The sequence below is a fragment of the Vicugna pacos genome, chromosome 25 (assembly GCF_048564905.1).
Source record: "Vicugna pacos chromosome 25, VicPac4, whole genome shotgun sequence".
NCBI classification, from domain to species: Eukaryota; Metazoa; Chordata; class Mammalia; order Artiodactyla; family Camelidae; genus Vicugna; species Vicugna pacos.
Window position 1 is genome coordinate 39,700,325 of NC_133011.1, and position 14,875 is coordinate 39,715,199.

The 14,875-nt window shown below is 54.9% G+C and overlaps 1 protein-coding gene across 15 annotated transcripts in view; it reads left to right on the plus strand.

Moving 5' to 3' along the window:
- The window catches only part of MROH1 (maestro heat like repeat family member 1), a 65,585-nt gene that overhangs the window by 25,478 nt on the left and 25,232 nt on the right, over positions 1 to 14,875 (plus strand). For all 15 annotated transcript variants that reach the window (XR_012064296.1, XM_031690522.2, XM_072949994.1 and 12 more), the window contains 4 exons: positions 1,335 to 1,413; positions 1,591 to 1,704; positions 11,030 to 11,103; positions 12,829 to 12,951. Coding sequence is in view for 14 of the 15 variants with exons in the window: in XM_031690522.2 (XP_031546382.2) it covers positions 1,335 to 1,413; positions 1,591 to 1,704; positions 11,030 to 11,103; positions 12,829 to 12,951 (390 nt within the window). In the remaining variant the exon portion in view is untranslated. The remainder of the gene's footprint in view (positions 1 to 1,334; positions 1,414 to 1,590; positions 1,705 to 11,029; positions 11,104 to 12,828; positions 12,952 to 14,875) is intronic.

Below are 14,875 nucleotides of genomic sequence, written 5' to 3' on the forward strand. Positions count from 1 at the left end.
TACATCAACATTTATCCATCTTTTATGCTCTAGTTCAGTCTGTGTTATTTACTTAGAAAAGGCTTTCAAGTTCCACAGTTTTCAGATTCTCCCATTTTACCCTATACTCTTACTGTTTAATCCATCTGAAATTTATTTTAGGGAAAGAGTAAATGAGGATCCAGTTTTATCTTTTTTCCAGATGACTCCCCATTTGCATTAGTTATCTGTTGCCATTTAACCAATTACTGCACAACTTAGCACCTTAGGACAGTGGACAGTTGATTATCTTGAAGTCACTGTGGAGTCCAGGACCAGCTCAGTCTCCCTCTCAGGGTCAGGCTCATGTGGGCTCCCCTGGCGGGAGGGTCTGCTTCCAAGGCGGCTCCCTCACTGCCGCTGGTGGGAGGGAGGCCTCCGTTCCTCCCCGGCCCTGCTTGAGTCCTCACAACACGCACTGGCTTCCCCAGGACAGGTGACCCAAGGGAGCAGGCAGGAAGCAGTGGTGCCTTCTGGGACCAGGTTAGGTCTTTGCCATGGAAATAGCAAGGAGCTGGCTGGGAACCTGGAGCAGAGCCCGGGCCCCCATTCCCCTCAGCTCCTTCTCTGCTGATCAGGACGGGCAGAGCCCGGGCTAGGGTGAACCTGTGGTTCCAGGGGCTGCTGGGCACTTTGGGGGTCATGAGATGGGCTGTCCAAAGAGTCACCTTAGAGCCCTTTGTACGGAGACCCCATGAGTGTCCTTACCTGTGCCCTTGAGGGTTGTGTGTGGCCTGGGATGTTCCCCAGAGCTCAGCACCCTGAGTGTCACCTGCTGAGGTGCAGTGGGGCCCAGAGACACATTTGCCAACAGCCTCTGTTCTTGCTTTTTCAGTGCAAGTTTTTCTGTTACAGTTTGGAACAAATGGATGTAGGCGTTTGGTTTCCAGTCCTGTCTGTATTCGAGAGATGAGTGGGTTCCTGCGTGTGCCCAAGAGTGTAGTGCCCAGGGGGTGGGACTCTGTCTCCTTCCTCATGAAGAAGTATCCTGGGAGTCTCTTCTCCTGGCTGCTGGTGGGGCGGAGGTGGCGGTGGGGAGTGGAGAAGGAGCCCGGGCTCTTTGCCCTTAAGCTGACTTGGAGGCCAGCTGTGTGTGTGCTGCCCCCTCCCCTGACACAATGTGGGGGCGGAGGTCCCTGAAGGGGAGAGCGCTGGAGGCCGAGGCCGTGCACCCGCCGTGGGGGTGGGGGTGGAAGCCTGGGCTCCCGCCAGTCTGTCTGGGCCCAGCATCTTCCAGAGGGCTGGCCCTCCCCTCCAGCCCGCTGGGTCCCAGGCAGCCGGCTGGCCTGTGACCACCGCCCTCTGTGCCTGGGCAGGTGTGTGTGCCTGTGGAGTCGTCCAGCCCGCTGGTGATGAACAACCAGAAGGAGGTGCTGCGCTGCTTCACAGTGCTGGGTGAGTGGCCAGGGTTGGGGGGAGGCCCTTTGTGTTGTCTGGGGTTCTGCCCGCTGAGGCCTGGCTGGGCTGCAGCCCCCAGCGTCCGTCCTCCTGGCCGCCGGGGTGTGGAGGCACAGGCGGCCCACGGAGAGGACAGCTTGTCACCAGTAGCTCTGATGAGCACTTGCCCTGCAGCTTGCTGCTCACCTGACCGCCTACTGGCCTTTCTGCTGCCCAAGCTGGACTCCAGCCATGAGAGGACCCGCGTGGGCACCCTGCAGGTGCTGAGGCACGTCATCTACTCGGCCGGTGAGTGCCTGCGGGGAGCTGAGACGAGAACGCAGATGTGGGCCATCTCTTAGGTGAAAAGGAGCATTGTGCCCTGAACTCTTGAAGTACTGTTCCCAAATTTCTATTTTGCAAAATTCCAAAGTTTATGAAAAATTGCAATAGTAGGGCTCCTCTGCCTGCCAGCAGGTCCATCACAGACGCTGGCTGCGGACACCAGGACGTGGTGCCTTTGCTCCTGGGCCTGGTCATCCCCACTGGGTCGGCGGCTCGGAGCCTTGCAGGCCTGTCCCGTGGTCTACTCGCCGCCACTCAGCAGGGGGTCTGGTCAGAGGCACACACAGCTTAGTTGTCTCTTGGACACGGACCTTTGGGGTGAGCTGAGGCCGTTCTGTAGAATGGCCCTCAGTTTCCACATATCTGACGATTTCCTCACAATGAAACGGAAGGATTCAGGTTTTTGCTTTACAGCTCATGTGGTCAGCAGTCAGCGCGCGCATGCCGCACACCTGTGCTGGTTCTCCTTGGTGCGTCTGGGGCACTGAGCCGTGGCCAGGGGTGCGCCCAGCCTGAGAGCTGAGGCTGTCTGTGCAGTTGTAGAAGCAGAGAGGACAGGACAGACCATGCGTGGCCCCAGAAGCCTGAATCTTCTCTGTCCGGCACTTTATGGAACAGCTGGGCAGCTCATGGCTTTTGAGGGGTGACAAGGCCGCAGCTTGTCGGGGTCGGGGGAAGACCATACTGGGGGCTGGGCTGTGCAGGGCGCTTGACGTGGATGGGGAGGACAGAAAGTCAGGCCCAGCAGCCTCTCCCCATACCCGTCGTGTCCACCCCCACCCCCCGCCATCACCAGTGAGGAGGTGAAGGGACAGGCCTGGGGGGCCTGCAGGCGGCATGGAGCCCTTGGCAGGCTCAGGACGGGGCAGCCCAGCTGGCGGCGTCTCACTGCCCTGCCGTTTCTGTTGTTAGAGGCGCTAAGCGCGCGCGCACATGTGTGTTTTCCTCCGTGAGTGCTCCCACTGCAGTGACGTCCCCAAGTCCCCTCTCTTTGCCCACGTTTATGTTTTCCTCTAAGTTGTTTCTCTGGACACTGACGTGCATGTCAGTGTCAACGTGCAGAGAACAGGTTGTTTCCTTAACCGGGTGACGTAGTTGAAAGTGCACTTTTTCACTCTCCAGTGCGTCGGGGACTTACAGTGTCAGGACATGGAGATCATCGTGTTTTGTCATTTTTGAGCCTATCACACGTACAGAAAACGTACGCCATTTAAAGTTCAGCTCCACATGTGGTCCTGAGAAGAGCCCTCCATCCACCCACGGCCAGTGCCAACTAGGACCCTACCTTGCCCAGGAGCCACCCTAGGCTCCCCCACGGGGAGGGGCAGTGTCACCATTGTGCAGGCTGTGCGCTTGGGACCGCAGGTGTGAAACACTGGACGATTTCCTGCAGTGACCTGTGGGGGTTACCGCACAGTGGGGTTCCCATGCCCTCCTCCCCATGACATGTCCAGTTGATCAGCCCACTGCAGCCTCTCCTCTCCTGGGGGAGGCTCGCAGCTTTTCCAGTTTGCCGCTACCACGAACATCTTCCCGAGCGCAGTCTGTTGCATGTGACCAGGGGTGGAGTCTCAGGTCACACGGAGGCACACGTTCCGCTTTGGTAGATGAACCCTTGCGTCCCCGAGAGTAGCCGTCTACACCCGTCATGCGCGCACCTGAGGCGCTCCTCGACCATTCACTTCAGCGGTGTCGGGGGCTGTGCTGCGGTTAGGCACGCTTGCAAGCATATTTCTCTTAGAATGAGAACTTCATTGAGAACTTGTTGATGTATCAGAAGTCCTTAAACATTTTTATTTCCTTGATGACAACCAGAGTTTTTTTGTTTTTTCAAATTTATTGAGATATAATTGACATACAATGTTGTGTGAGTTTATTTTTTATTTTAAAAAATTTTTTATTGAAGTATAATCATTTATAATCAATGTTGCGTTAGTTTCTGGCATACAGTATAGTGATTCAGTTGTACATACGTATTTATTTTTTCATATTCCTTTCCATTATAGGCCATTACAAGGTATTGGATATAGTTCCCTGTGCTGTAGGACTTTGTTGCTTATCTATTTTTTTATTTTTAACTTTTATTTTACTTTTTATTTTTACATTTTTTGGCGGCGGGGGGTGAGGTAATTAGGTCTATTTATTTATTTTAGAGGAGGTACTGGGGATTGAACTCAGGACCTTCTGCCTGCTAAGCATGCGCTCTGCCACTTGAGCTATACCCTCCCCCCATCTATTTTATGCAGAGTGGTTAGTATCTGCAAATCCCAAGCTCCCAATTTAATGTGGTGGAACTTCAGGGCATACTACTGGATGGACGGCACAGCCTCTTCCCTGGCTGGGGTGGCCGAGATCAGGACCTCCTCTCCCCACTGCAGGCCTTCCTCACCACAGGAGCACCTGCGTCCCAAATGCCAGCCGTGTGGGAGGCACTGCCATGTGTCTTGAGCTCCTGCCGGCTCTGGGCACCTGTTGGAAGGCCCTGCCACTGTCTGTCCCAGAGGCGAGGACAGGAGGCCAGCTGAGGTTCAGGAGTACCCCTGCCTCGACCAGCATGAGGGGCGGATCTGGGATGCAAACCCAGGTCGGAGTGAACCAGAGCCCCACTGCTTTGAAAAGTCCTCAAACTTTGAGTGAAAATGTCATAACATGATGAAAATGTAGGGCCCTGGTTGGGTTCCCACAGGTCCCAGAGGAGAGCGTGTCCCTCTGCACTGGAGTCCAGGGAGCATGTCTTGTGCCAGGTGGACAGCACACCTTCCCAGTCAAGTCAGTTGTGTACAAAGTGCCTGCCTCTTGTTTTCTCCCCGTGGATGTCTTTCTGTGTTGCTTTCTTGTCTTCTGGTGTCAGCCATTGTTACTGAAGAATCTGACGACAACCTGAACTTCCTTGTACAGGTTTGGTCTTTTTCGCTTGGATGCCCAAAGGAATTTTAATTTTTTATTCTAAATCCAGGAATTTTAATGACTCTGTTGGCTGCTCTGAGGTGATAACTTTTCCTCAAGAATGTGGAGGGACCTTTCATGTGTAATTTCCAAACTTAGTTTATCTCAGGAATTTTTTTTTAAATTACAGTATTTCAATTTTCCACTGTTTCAGAATTCTTCTTTGGAACTCTCTGTTATATGTGTGTTGCTTCATCTTTGCCTGTCTGCTCTACTTTTAAAATCAAATCTTTTAAAGCTTTTTGGCCTCCAGTCATCTTTTCCCCCCAGAGTTTCATTTTCTAGGGCTGAGGATAAATTACATTCGGTAGAATGCACAAATCTTGAATGTCCAACCTGGTGACATACACATTGTTCACCCATGTGACCATTACTGAAATCAAAATGTGAAGGAAAAAAAATCCCCAAAGTTTCCCTGTACTTATTCTCAGTCACTCCATCCTAAGAAGTAACTATTTTTCTGACTCCTGTCACAATAAATTAATCCTGCCTGTTCTTGAATCTCACGTGAGTGAGTTCGCTGTGGTAGGTAGTCTCTCTGTCTGCCTTCTCTTCCTTCCATAAAGTCTTTGACGTTCATATGTGTTATGTGCATTAGTTCATCCTTTGTTGTTGCTGAGCTGTATTCCACTATGTTTTGTGAAAAAATGTTCACTTTCCTGTTAACGGACATGGGATTGCTCCCAGGTCTGGGCAGTGATGAAGAAAGCCGCCGTGACCTGACCTTCCTGGTACAAGTCAGTTTGTTGGCACGAACGTGTTTCTCTAGGTGCGGAATTACGGACCGAGGACAGGTGCTTGTTTATCATTATCACAGACTGCCAGGTGGCTTTGTGAGTGGCCGCCCTGCTTCCTGGCTCACTTGCAGCGCTCGGCAAGTCCCGTCGCTCCGCGTCCTGCTGGTTCTGGCGCTGTCAGTCTTTGTAAGTTTACCATTTTGGTGGGTGTGTAGTACTGTCTCACCATGGATTTAGTTTGAATTTTCCTAATGAATACGTTGGCCAATCATCTTTTCACGTTTATTGACCTTCACATATCTTTTTGTGTGAGGGAGGTTCCTGTTCAGGTCTGTTGCCCATTTTTAAATTGGATTGTTTGTCATTGTGGCTACGTTTAAGAGTTCTTTTTTGGATACATAGAGGTATGTTCTTTTATGGTTTGTGCCTTTATGTCTAATAAAAACTTTGCCTTTCCAGATGTCACGAAGGTGTTTTCTTCTAGAAGCTTTACTGTCGGCATGTCCATATTTAGTTCTGTGATTCACCTTTTAGTTAGTTCTGGAGTGTGATGTGAGATGTAGGGAGCCGGGTGTGCTTTATTTTCATGTGGACATTCAGTGGCTCCGGCACCGCTTGCTGGAAAGACTTCTCTTTCCCCGCTGAATTGCTTTAGTGCTTTGCAGAAAACCCAGTGGCTGTATGTGTTAGTCGGCTGAGGTTGGGTACAGAGCACCCCAACCGTCAGGGGCTTAGACAACAGAACGTGTCCTCACAGTTCGGGGATCAAAGTGCTGGCAGGTTTGGTTCCTTCTGAGTCTGTCCTGTGCCCTCGCCCAGCTCAGGTGGCCCCTGGCATCTGTGGTGTCCTTGGCTTGTGGACACATCACCCTGATCTCTGCCTCCATCGTCATCTCAGCCAGTACCTCCCTGTGTCCCAGCTCCCCCTTTTTATGAGGACACCAGTAGTCCTGGATGAAAGTCCCACCCTGTTCCAGTGTGACTTCATTCTGCCTTTGCTTGTTACCCCTGTGGGGACCCTTTTTCCAAGTACAACCCCATTCCGGGTGCTGGGGGTTTGGAGTTAAACATACAGGTCTGGTGGGAGCAGGAGACACAGCCCAGCTCGTAACAGTCTCTATTAGCAAGTGTATTTCAGGGCTCTCTTCTTTCCCACCAGTGTCACATCTGCATCACACTCGTAATTCTTTTTTTTTTTTTGAGTAAAAGTAGGTTTATTCAGAGAGAGGCACACTCTATGGACAGAGTGTGGCATCTCAGAAGGACAGCGAGACCCACACTCTTAATTCGTACAGCTTTGTAGCGAGTCTTTAGGTCTGGTAGTGTGTCCTCAGCTTTGTTCTTCAGGATCGATCGTCCTCATCAACAAGAAAGCCCTGGGCGCTGTGAGGCAGGTCGCAGGCAGAAGCCACACACAACCATGTGTGGCTCAGTGGTTCACTCAGGACAAACACCTGTGTGTCCACAACTGCACCCTGGTTCACCCAGCCAAGAAGTGACAGGCACCCTGACTTCCCAGTAGTCCCTTCCTTGTAGTTTATGGTTGTGTCACAAAGCATACTTCCCTGAGGTGCGTTGTTCAGTCGTGTCTGTTTACAGACATTTCGTGTGTGTGTGTGTGTGTGTGCTTACGTCTCTCCTGTTTTGGAGGCTTGGCCTTTGGTGGTTTTGAGGTCAAATACACGTAACACGCAGCTGACCACGCGAAGCATCTGAGTGTGCAGTCAGGGGTGTGGTCTGCATTCATCTCCAGAACCCTTCTGTCTTGCAGAGCTGAAGCCTGGTCGCTGTCACGCACCACTGCCCGTGTTCAAGTCTCCTGAACCAGGTTCTCCTCAGGCTGTCCTCCCACTTGCGTTTATCTGGGGCGAGCCTGGGCGGTCCGACGCGAAGCCCCCGCGGCCGGTGCTGCGGGCTGTGTCCTCAGCGTGCAGGTTGCTGTTTTCTCTTCCAAGTTTCTTGCAGACTGGCAAGAACTTGGATGCAGAGTCAGGATCAGACTCAAGTCCAGTCCCTTTGGCAAGACGGTGGGAGGCACCTTCTCTCTCCTGCGACCTCAGCGCTGACGCTCAGTGCCGGGGGCAAGTCTGGTGCGGGCCAGTTCTGTTTCTTTTTCAAGGATTAAGTGAAGTACCTTGGTAGAGACTCCCTCATCTACCATCCGGCCGGTCGGAAGTGCGGCCCCCGTCAGAAACGCAGGCTCAGTCACTGCCTCTTGTCTTACTTGTCGGTTTCCAGGACGGCAGGCCGGTTCCCCAGCACCGCCTAAAGGTGACCAGGCGCATGAATGCAAACGTGCTTGACGGTTGTCAGTTCAGCGCAGTTATTGACGTCACTGAAGCTCACACTGTGTCCTTCTGGGGGGTGGGGGTATTTGAGTTCTGAGCCCTGCAGCACGACCTCCGAGCTCTGCGGCTGCTGGAGTTCCAGGCTCGACTTGTGTGTGTCTTGCCCCAGACCTGGAACCAGCCTTTTCTCCAGAGGCCCTAGTTTCCTTTAGTGAGAAGCTGTCTTTCAAGGCAACAAACTGGCACTTGGGGTGCTTGTTCCTTCCAGGGGGTCACCGCTTCGGGGCTTTCTCGGCAGCCTGAGCTGGGAAACGTGTCAGCAGGTAGATGAAGCACCCTGGGCGTTCATGTGGACACTTCCAGCTCGACACACAGACCACCGACCTCTCCCTGCTGCTCTTCTCTCTTGTCGTGTCTCTCTCTTCCCCTGCAGGACCCTGGTTCTCCAGGTTCACAGAGTCACCCCAAACCCGCTGTCTCCTATTACACCAAGACCCACACGAGGGCATTGTTAGTGCCACCACCCCCGGTAGAGTGACTGAGGACACGAGACTGTTTGACACGTGCTTTCCCCATCCTGCCACTGTCCTCACGGCTGAGGCCCTGCCCGTGTGGTCCGAGGCGGCAGCCAGCATGTGTGTCCCTGCCCCTTCTTGGCCCTCGTTTGGTCTCAGGTCTCCAGGTGACCCCTCCCTCCGAGGACCGTGTCTCTGTGCGTCCTGCCGTCTGGCGCTCACTCTCTAGTGGAGCCCCCGGGAGGGCTCCTGGGGGCACGCGTGTCGGCTTCTTCCTTGTTGAGAGTCGTTTATTTGTGGTTTTTATACCTGTCATTCAGTTTTGCTGGTGATAAAATTCTTGGTTCCCATTTCCTTGAGTCTCCAGCGTCGCTCTATTTTCTTCTAGCTGCGGCTGCCAGATTTAACAAAGACAGGCAGGCTGCCCCAAATACTGCACGGAACATTCTCGTACTAGAACATTACTTGCTGCTTCTCCGAAATTTGGATGTAACTGTGCACCACGGATCGACCTGGCAGCCTCTCCTGGGCTAAAGAACTGCTGTCCGGGTCTGATGATGATCTGGTTTTCTACCCCCAACGTGCCACCTGTGAGGTTTTCCCTTTGTTTTCATGTGTTTGCTTCGTTTTTGTTTTCAGATGTCCAGAGGGCTTTTCCGTTTTCTCTGTGAAGTCCAGTATATTTCCAGAAACATCTGGGTGTTGGTCATTCTGGGCCATCCCCATCGGGGCAAGCAGAGCGCCTGCATTTCTCCTGACCACATCGCTGCCCCTGGCCTTGCTCTGGTCACCTCAGGCTGCTCCCCTCAGATCACTCTCCGCCGCGCCCTGTGTGGCCAGCTCCTTCTCATCCTTTGGGTCTCAGCGTCAGTGTCCCTAGTTCAGAAGCACCCAGACCATGACCCCCTTTCATACTGAGCACCCGACATCGGTCTGTGTCCTGTCGTTCTTTTCATGACGTCGTTGTGCTTTGTGACAGTCTGAGTTACTTCTGAGGTGTTTTCTGTCTCTTGGGGCAGGGCTGCTCTGTGCCCAGCTAGACCTGAGGGTGAGTGGGAGGCACCTCGTGTGGGACGGAGCCGCCTGCGGAGGGTGGCCGTGGCCTCTGCTCCTCACTCTGCTCCTTCCACATCTGTTTGTGGTTTGGAACCTCGGGGATGTGGAACTGGATGGATGCCACCTTTGGCTGGCTGCCCACCCACATCCTGCACCCCCGCGCCCGAGCTCCCCTGACCTGGTCTGACATCACCCGTCCCCTTTCCTGAGCTGGGCCTCTTTGGCCAGTTTTCTGTAGGGTTGGTTGTAGTCTGTAGTCTTTTCATCTTTTATGGGGCAACATGAGTGCATGCAAAAAAGCTTGGAGCACACGGTGCGTACTGAGAGGAGCCATGTGGGAGGCCCCCAGCCCACCCCCTTGCTCCAGCAGGCCCCCCAAGGCGCCACAGTCGGTGTGTCTCTGCAGGTGGCACAGACAGACCAGCCTGTGCCTTCCTCTGCCTTTTGCTCCCTGGCCCAGCACGGGGTTCTTGGCGCCACTTGAGGTGGCGGCCACAGTGGCTCCCAGTCCAGGCTCAGGTGGGCGGCGGGCACTCGTTCAGATGGGTCTTGCTTGTTCTCCGATGTCTTTCTTCTCCTACTGACTCATCAGGGTTCTCTGAGTATTGAGGACGGTGTCTCCGGTTGTGCGCTGCACTTCTGGCGTGCGCGGAGTGGCCGCTGCTTCCCAGCTCTCGGGCTGTCCTGCTGACAAGCTCGCCAGCCTTCCGGCTGACCTGTCCCCCAGCTCTGCTGCCTGGGGGTCATGGGTCAGTGCCTTGTGAAAGCTGCGGTTTACCGCAGCTGCGTCTGGCACCTGTGTTTGCTCGGCTGCGCTGTGCGCGTCTCCCGCTCTTGTTTTCTGGCCTCGTTACTGGGAGCCTGACCCTCCTTCCCCGGCGGCTGGCACCCTGCTAGCTGAGGGACAGCTGCAGGTGCGGGGACCGTGGGGGCCTCGGGGGGCCGGCTCCAGGCCTGAACTCTGCCGGCGGCTCCGAGACTTCAGCAGACTGTGCAGCTCTGGGCCCTCAGGCCCCTCTGCGAGAGGCGGTCAGGACAACCCCTCCCTGGGGCTGTGGTTGGAATGACAGTGGGCCGCGAGGGCCGCCTGCACTGCCCGCTCCCCGTCTTCGTTATTTTTATTAGTCTCCTAACCACTTCTTGATAGTCACTTTTATCCCCGCTTTAAGTATCAGGAAAGGAAGGGTGACATTGCTGATTCTCAAAGTGGGGTCCTTAGACCAGCAGCGCTAGCTCAGCTGGGAACGTGTGGAAAGCGGACACCTGAGCCCACCCAGCCCGGCAGGTTGGGGCCGGGGGAGCTTGACAAGCCTTCTGTGGTTCTGCTGCCCTGGGAGGCACCCTCTGCACCCCCTCGCTGTGACCTGGGTCTTCCTGACTCAGCCCACTCTTCCTGCTGCCCTGAACTGTCAGCCTTCTAGTTTTTTAATTGGTTAAAATAATGTTATTTCCTAAAAAGTCATTTTTCCCCTGGAGAGGAAGGAGTAGGCTATGCTGGTGCCCTCTCGTCCTTTCCCCGTGGCCCTCCCCCCTGTAGTCCTCCCCTGTGGCCCCCGTGATCCTCCCCGGGCCCCCCCGGCCATCTCTGTGGTCCTCCCCCCATGGCCCTCCCCCCCGTGGTCCTTGTCCCCTGTGGAAGGCCACATTGAGGCGAGACCCCTGGCAACGTCCTTGGACCTCATGGTGGTGACAGGCTGGCCAGCTTCTGTCTCTGGTGGGGACTGAGCCATCTGTTCGTCTCTTGCAGCTGCTCAGATGGAAGTTAAGAAACCGTTCATTCTATCCTCCATGAGGCTGCCTCTTCTGGACACCAACAACCAGGTAAATCAGTGGGGCCAGCCCCAGCACCACGTGAGCAGCTGTGGGCAGTGTGGCCAGGCTGGGACCTGAACCCACCGCTGGCCAGGCAGCCGCCCCTCAGCCAGACCCAGACCTCAGCAGGTGAGTGCGGGCTTGGGCATCTGCTGAGCCGTGTGTCTGGGACCCCAGCTTCCCCTGAGGCAGGCACCCAGGCATGAAGTTAGGAGCCATCCCCGAGACCGCCTTGGGGCCAGACTGTTCTCTAGAGGAACCCTGGAACTCAAGAGAGCTGTCACACTCAGGGTCAGAGTTTATTACACCAGAAAGACAGGCTGATATCAGCGAAGGAAGAGGCAGATGGGGCAGGGCCCAGGAGGGCCTAAGCTCAGACCCCCGTTGTCCCCTGCCCATGGAGCCGTGGGCAGCATGGGCTCCCTGGCGGGGATGTGACAGCATGCACAGGAGCTGCCAACCAGGAAGCCCCTCGTGTCCGGGGTCCTTATCGGGCCTCCACCCCATAGACCTGGCTGGCCGCCCACCTGGCTGACCTCAGTGTCCAACCCCTCAGGAGGCCAAGCTGATACCACCTGGCCGGCAGCCCACACCCAAGTCACACAGTTAGATGATTTGATGTGGCTGAAGCCCAGGGAAACAAGGACACTGGACTCAGGCGGGCCGTCCAAGGGCTTGTTGTGACGCCGACAGCTGAGGACAGGGCTGGTCCTGCCTGCGCTGGGTTAGCCGGGCCCCGCAGTTAGCCGTTCTGCTTGCCTGAAGGCCGCTGGGTCCCCGTCCCATCCCTGGGGGTTGCCCTGCTCTACACTCGTCCTGGGGAGCCTGTTCTTTGGGACCTTTTGTGAGAGTCTAGAAGCTATTGAAGTGGCCCCAAACCGCCAAGGTCATATCAGTTCCAGGGCCCCTGTACATCTGGATCACCCCTGAAAGGGCCCTCGCCGGGAGCCACCCCAGTGTCAGGGCCACATGCCCTGGCCTGAGCGCCCTCATGCTTCCAGACTGCTCACTCCCTCCAGACCCACCAGGGGCACTTGGGACACACATGTACTTGGGGGACGGCACAGGGCAGGGGTGTTTGGCCTGAGATCCAGAAGAAGAGAGGCGTCAGCAGGACCCAGGGAAGGACCCCCCCAGGGAGAGGCCTCTGGCTGGCGCCTGCCCGACAGAGTGTGAGAAGAAGGAGGTCCTGAAGAGGCGTCAGCTCTGCGGAAGAGATGTCCAGCCATGCTGGCTGGCTGCACCTTTGAGCCACCAGCAGGAGCTACTGAATGGGGCCAGATAACAGGCTCAGGCCTCCCAGGAGTGTCTGGGCAACAAGTGCAGATTCAGGGACCTCACCCTGAGGGTGAGATGGAGCCCAGGGTGCTGGCACCCTAAGGGACACTGGCCTGCAGCCCAAGGAGATGGCAAGCACTGGGCAGGAGTGATGCGTTTGGAGCCAGAGAAGCACCAAGTCTGGTGCCTGGGAGGGAAGGGAGGTCCAGGGGGAAAGTGAGGAAAAGAGGCCCCCCTTGAGGATGTGAGCATGTCCCAGGCTGTGTGGCAAGGGTCTGTGAAGAAGGGGAGGGGTTGCAGGCACAGGCATGGACGTAGATGGTGGTGTGAGCGCAGGTGCAGGCGCAGGTGCGGTTCCAGGCACAAATGCAGGCCAAGGGAAGGGTGAGATTCCCATCTCCGAGGTGGAGCACTGTGGCACTGAGGCCGCTCCTGCTCTCCCTTGGTTCTGGGCAGGTGAAGCGGGCCGTGGTGCAGGTGATCAGCGCCATGGCGCACCATGGCTACCTGGAGCAGCCCGGAGGTGAGGCAATGATCGAGTACATCGTGCAGCAGTGCGCGCTGCCCCCCGAGGTGGAGGTAAGGGGCGCTGCCTCGTCCCCCTGTCCCTGGGCCCACGTCTCCCACCTCCATCAGGCCCTGTGTGCCAGGCAGCCTTCCCTAGCCTCTGAGTTGGGGCCTCTGTACCTGTTCGCTTCCTCAGCTCCCCGGACTTAGGAAGGAAAGGCAGACTGGACACTTGGCTCCCTTTGGAGCTTGTCTGTTTGAGAAGTTACTCAGTAAATCCCAGTTTTTCTTGAGGAGAAAGAACCAGTCTGCCCCGGGGGTCTCGGCATCGCCGCTTTGAGCCTGCGGTAGAGCCCAGCAGGTCATGGGCACCCTTCTGCCCCGGGCCTTTGAGCCCAGAGAACTGACCTGTCTGCCAAGGTCAGTGGACAACTGAAGTGGCCCTGCCCAGGGGACCAGGTGCCCTGAGTGGGACTCTGCATTGATGTTGCCCCGGAGTGGGTGGCCGCCCTGGATGAGGGGGCACAGGTGGTGCTTTTCCCACAGGCCTCAGGGGGCCTGGCCTTATCTTTTTATTTTCTTAATAGTGTCTTTCAGAAAGCAGAAGTTTTAATATCCTAGAAATCCAGTTTATAAGGTTTTTACTTACGGACCTGGCTTTTGGTGTCCTAGCCAGTAAATCCACCCTTAGGCCACCAAGACTCGCTCCTGTGTTTTCTTCCGGCCGTGCTGCCGTGGATAGAGCATCCAGGACACTGCTGAGGACAAGTGATGAGCACAGACGTCCTTGCCTTGTTCCCATTGCAGGGGGAGCACGCCCCATCTTTAACTGCTAAAGAGTCTTTTGAATCCGAAACTGACATAAACGGTTGCTTTGTGGACCTTGACTGAACCTTGCAGCGCCAGATAAAGCAGACTTGGGCGTGATGTACAGGCCTTTCGCTGTGTTGCTGGTTTCGTTTGCTGGCATTTTGTTGGGCAGTCTTGCATCTCTTCAGGAGGGTTATCGGTCTTTACTTTCCCTGTGATGTCTCTCACTGGTAATGCCTAATTGAGTTTGGACATGTTCCCTCTTCTTCCAATTTCTGGAAGAGTTTGTGAAGGATTTGTATCATTTTTTCCCTTAAATTTTTGGTAGAATTCCTCAGTGGAACCACGTGAGCCTGGAGGTTTCTTTGTTAGAAAGTTTTTAACCATGAATTCCACATTTTTCATAGACAAAGAATTACTACAATTTTCTGAGTAAGCTTTGGCATATCTCTGGGTCCAGGCCCCTCAGACCTCCTACCTGCTTGGTGACTGACTAGCAAGACGTGCAGGACTCAGGTGACTGTGCTCTCCTGGAATGGGCCACACAGAACACGCCCCCACCCACAGCGGGGAAGCCCAGCAGCACAAGGGGGAGGTGCCTGCCCTGGGAAGCCCGTTTGATGTCCTGAGTGCAGTTTTTTTGGGAGGCAGGCCACGTGGGCACTCTGCTAGGCTCAACCACCAAAACTCCCGTCTCCCAACAGGAAGCAGGTGTTCGGTGCCTCAGGTGGCCAGAACAGTCTTATCACTTAGCAGTGTTTCAGAAGCCAAATTCCCTGATGTAAAATGTTTCAGCTGCTATGGAAAACAGTACTGTGGGTCTTCAAAAAACTAGACCTAGAGTTATCGTGTGACCCAGCAATACCACTTCTGAGTACACATCCCAAAGGGTTGAGGGCAGGGTCTCCAAGAGGTATTTGCACGTCCATGCTCATAGCAGCGTTATTCACAATAGCAAAAGGTGGAAGCAGAGTGTCCATCAGCCAAGGAATGGATAAACAAGACGTGGTCTGTCCATACAGTGGAATGTTACTCAGCCTTAGAAAGGAAGGAAACTCTGACGTGTGCTGCAGCATGTGTCAACTTGGACAGGTCACTGATTAAAGGTTTACCTACTCGTTGTAGCATCAGTTGATGACTTCCGAGCTCCAATATGTTTGTACTCACTTCTCTTGCCTTCTGTGGT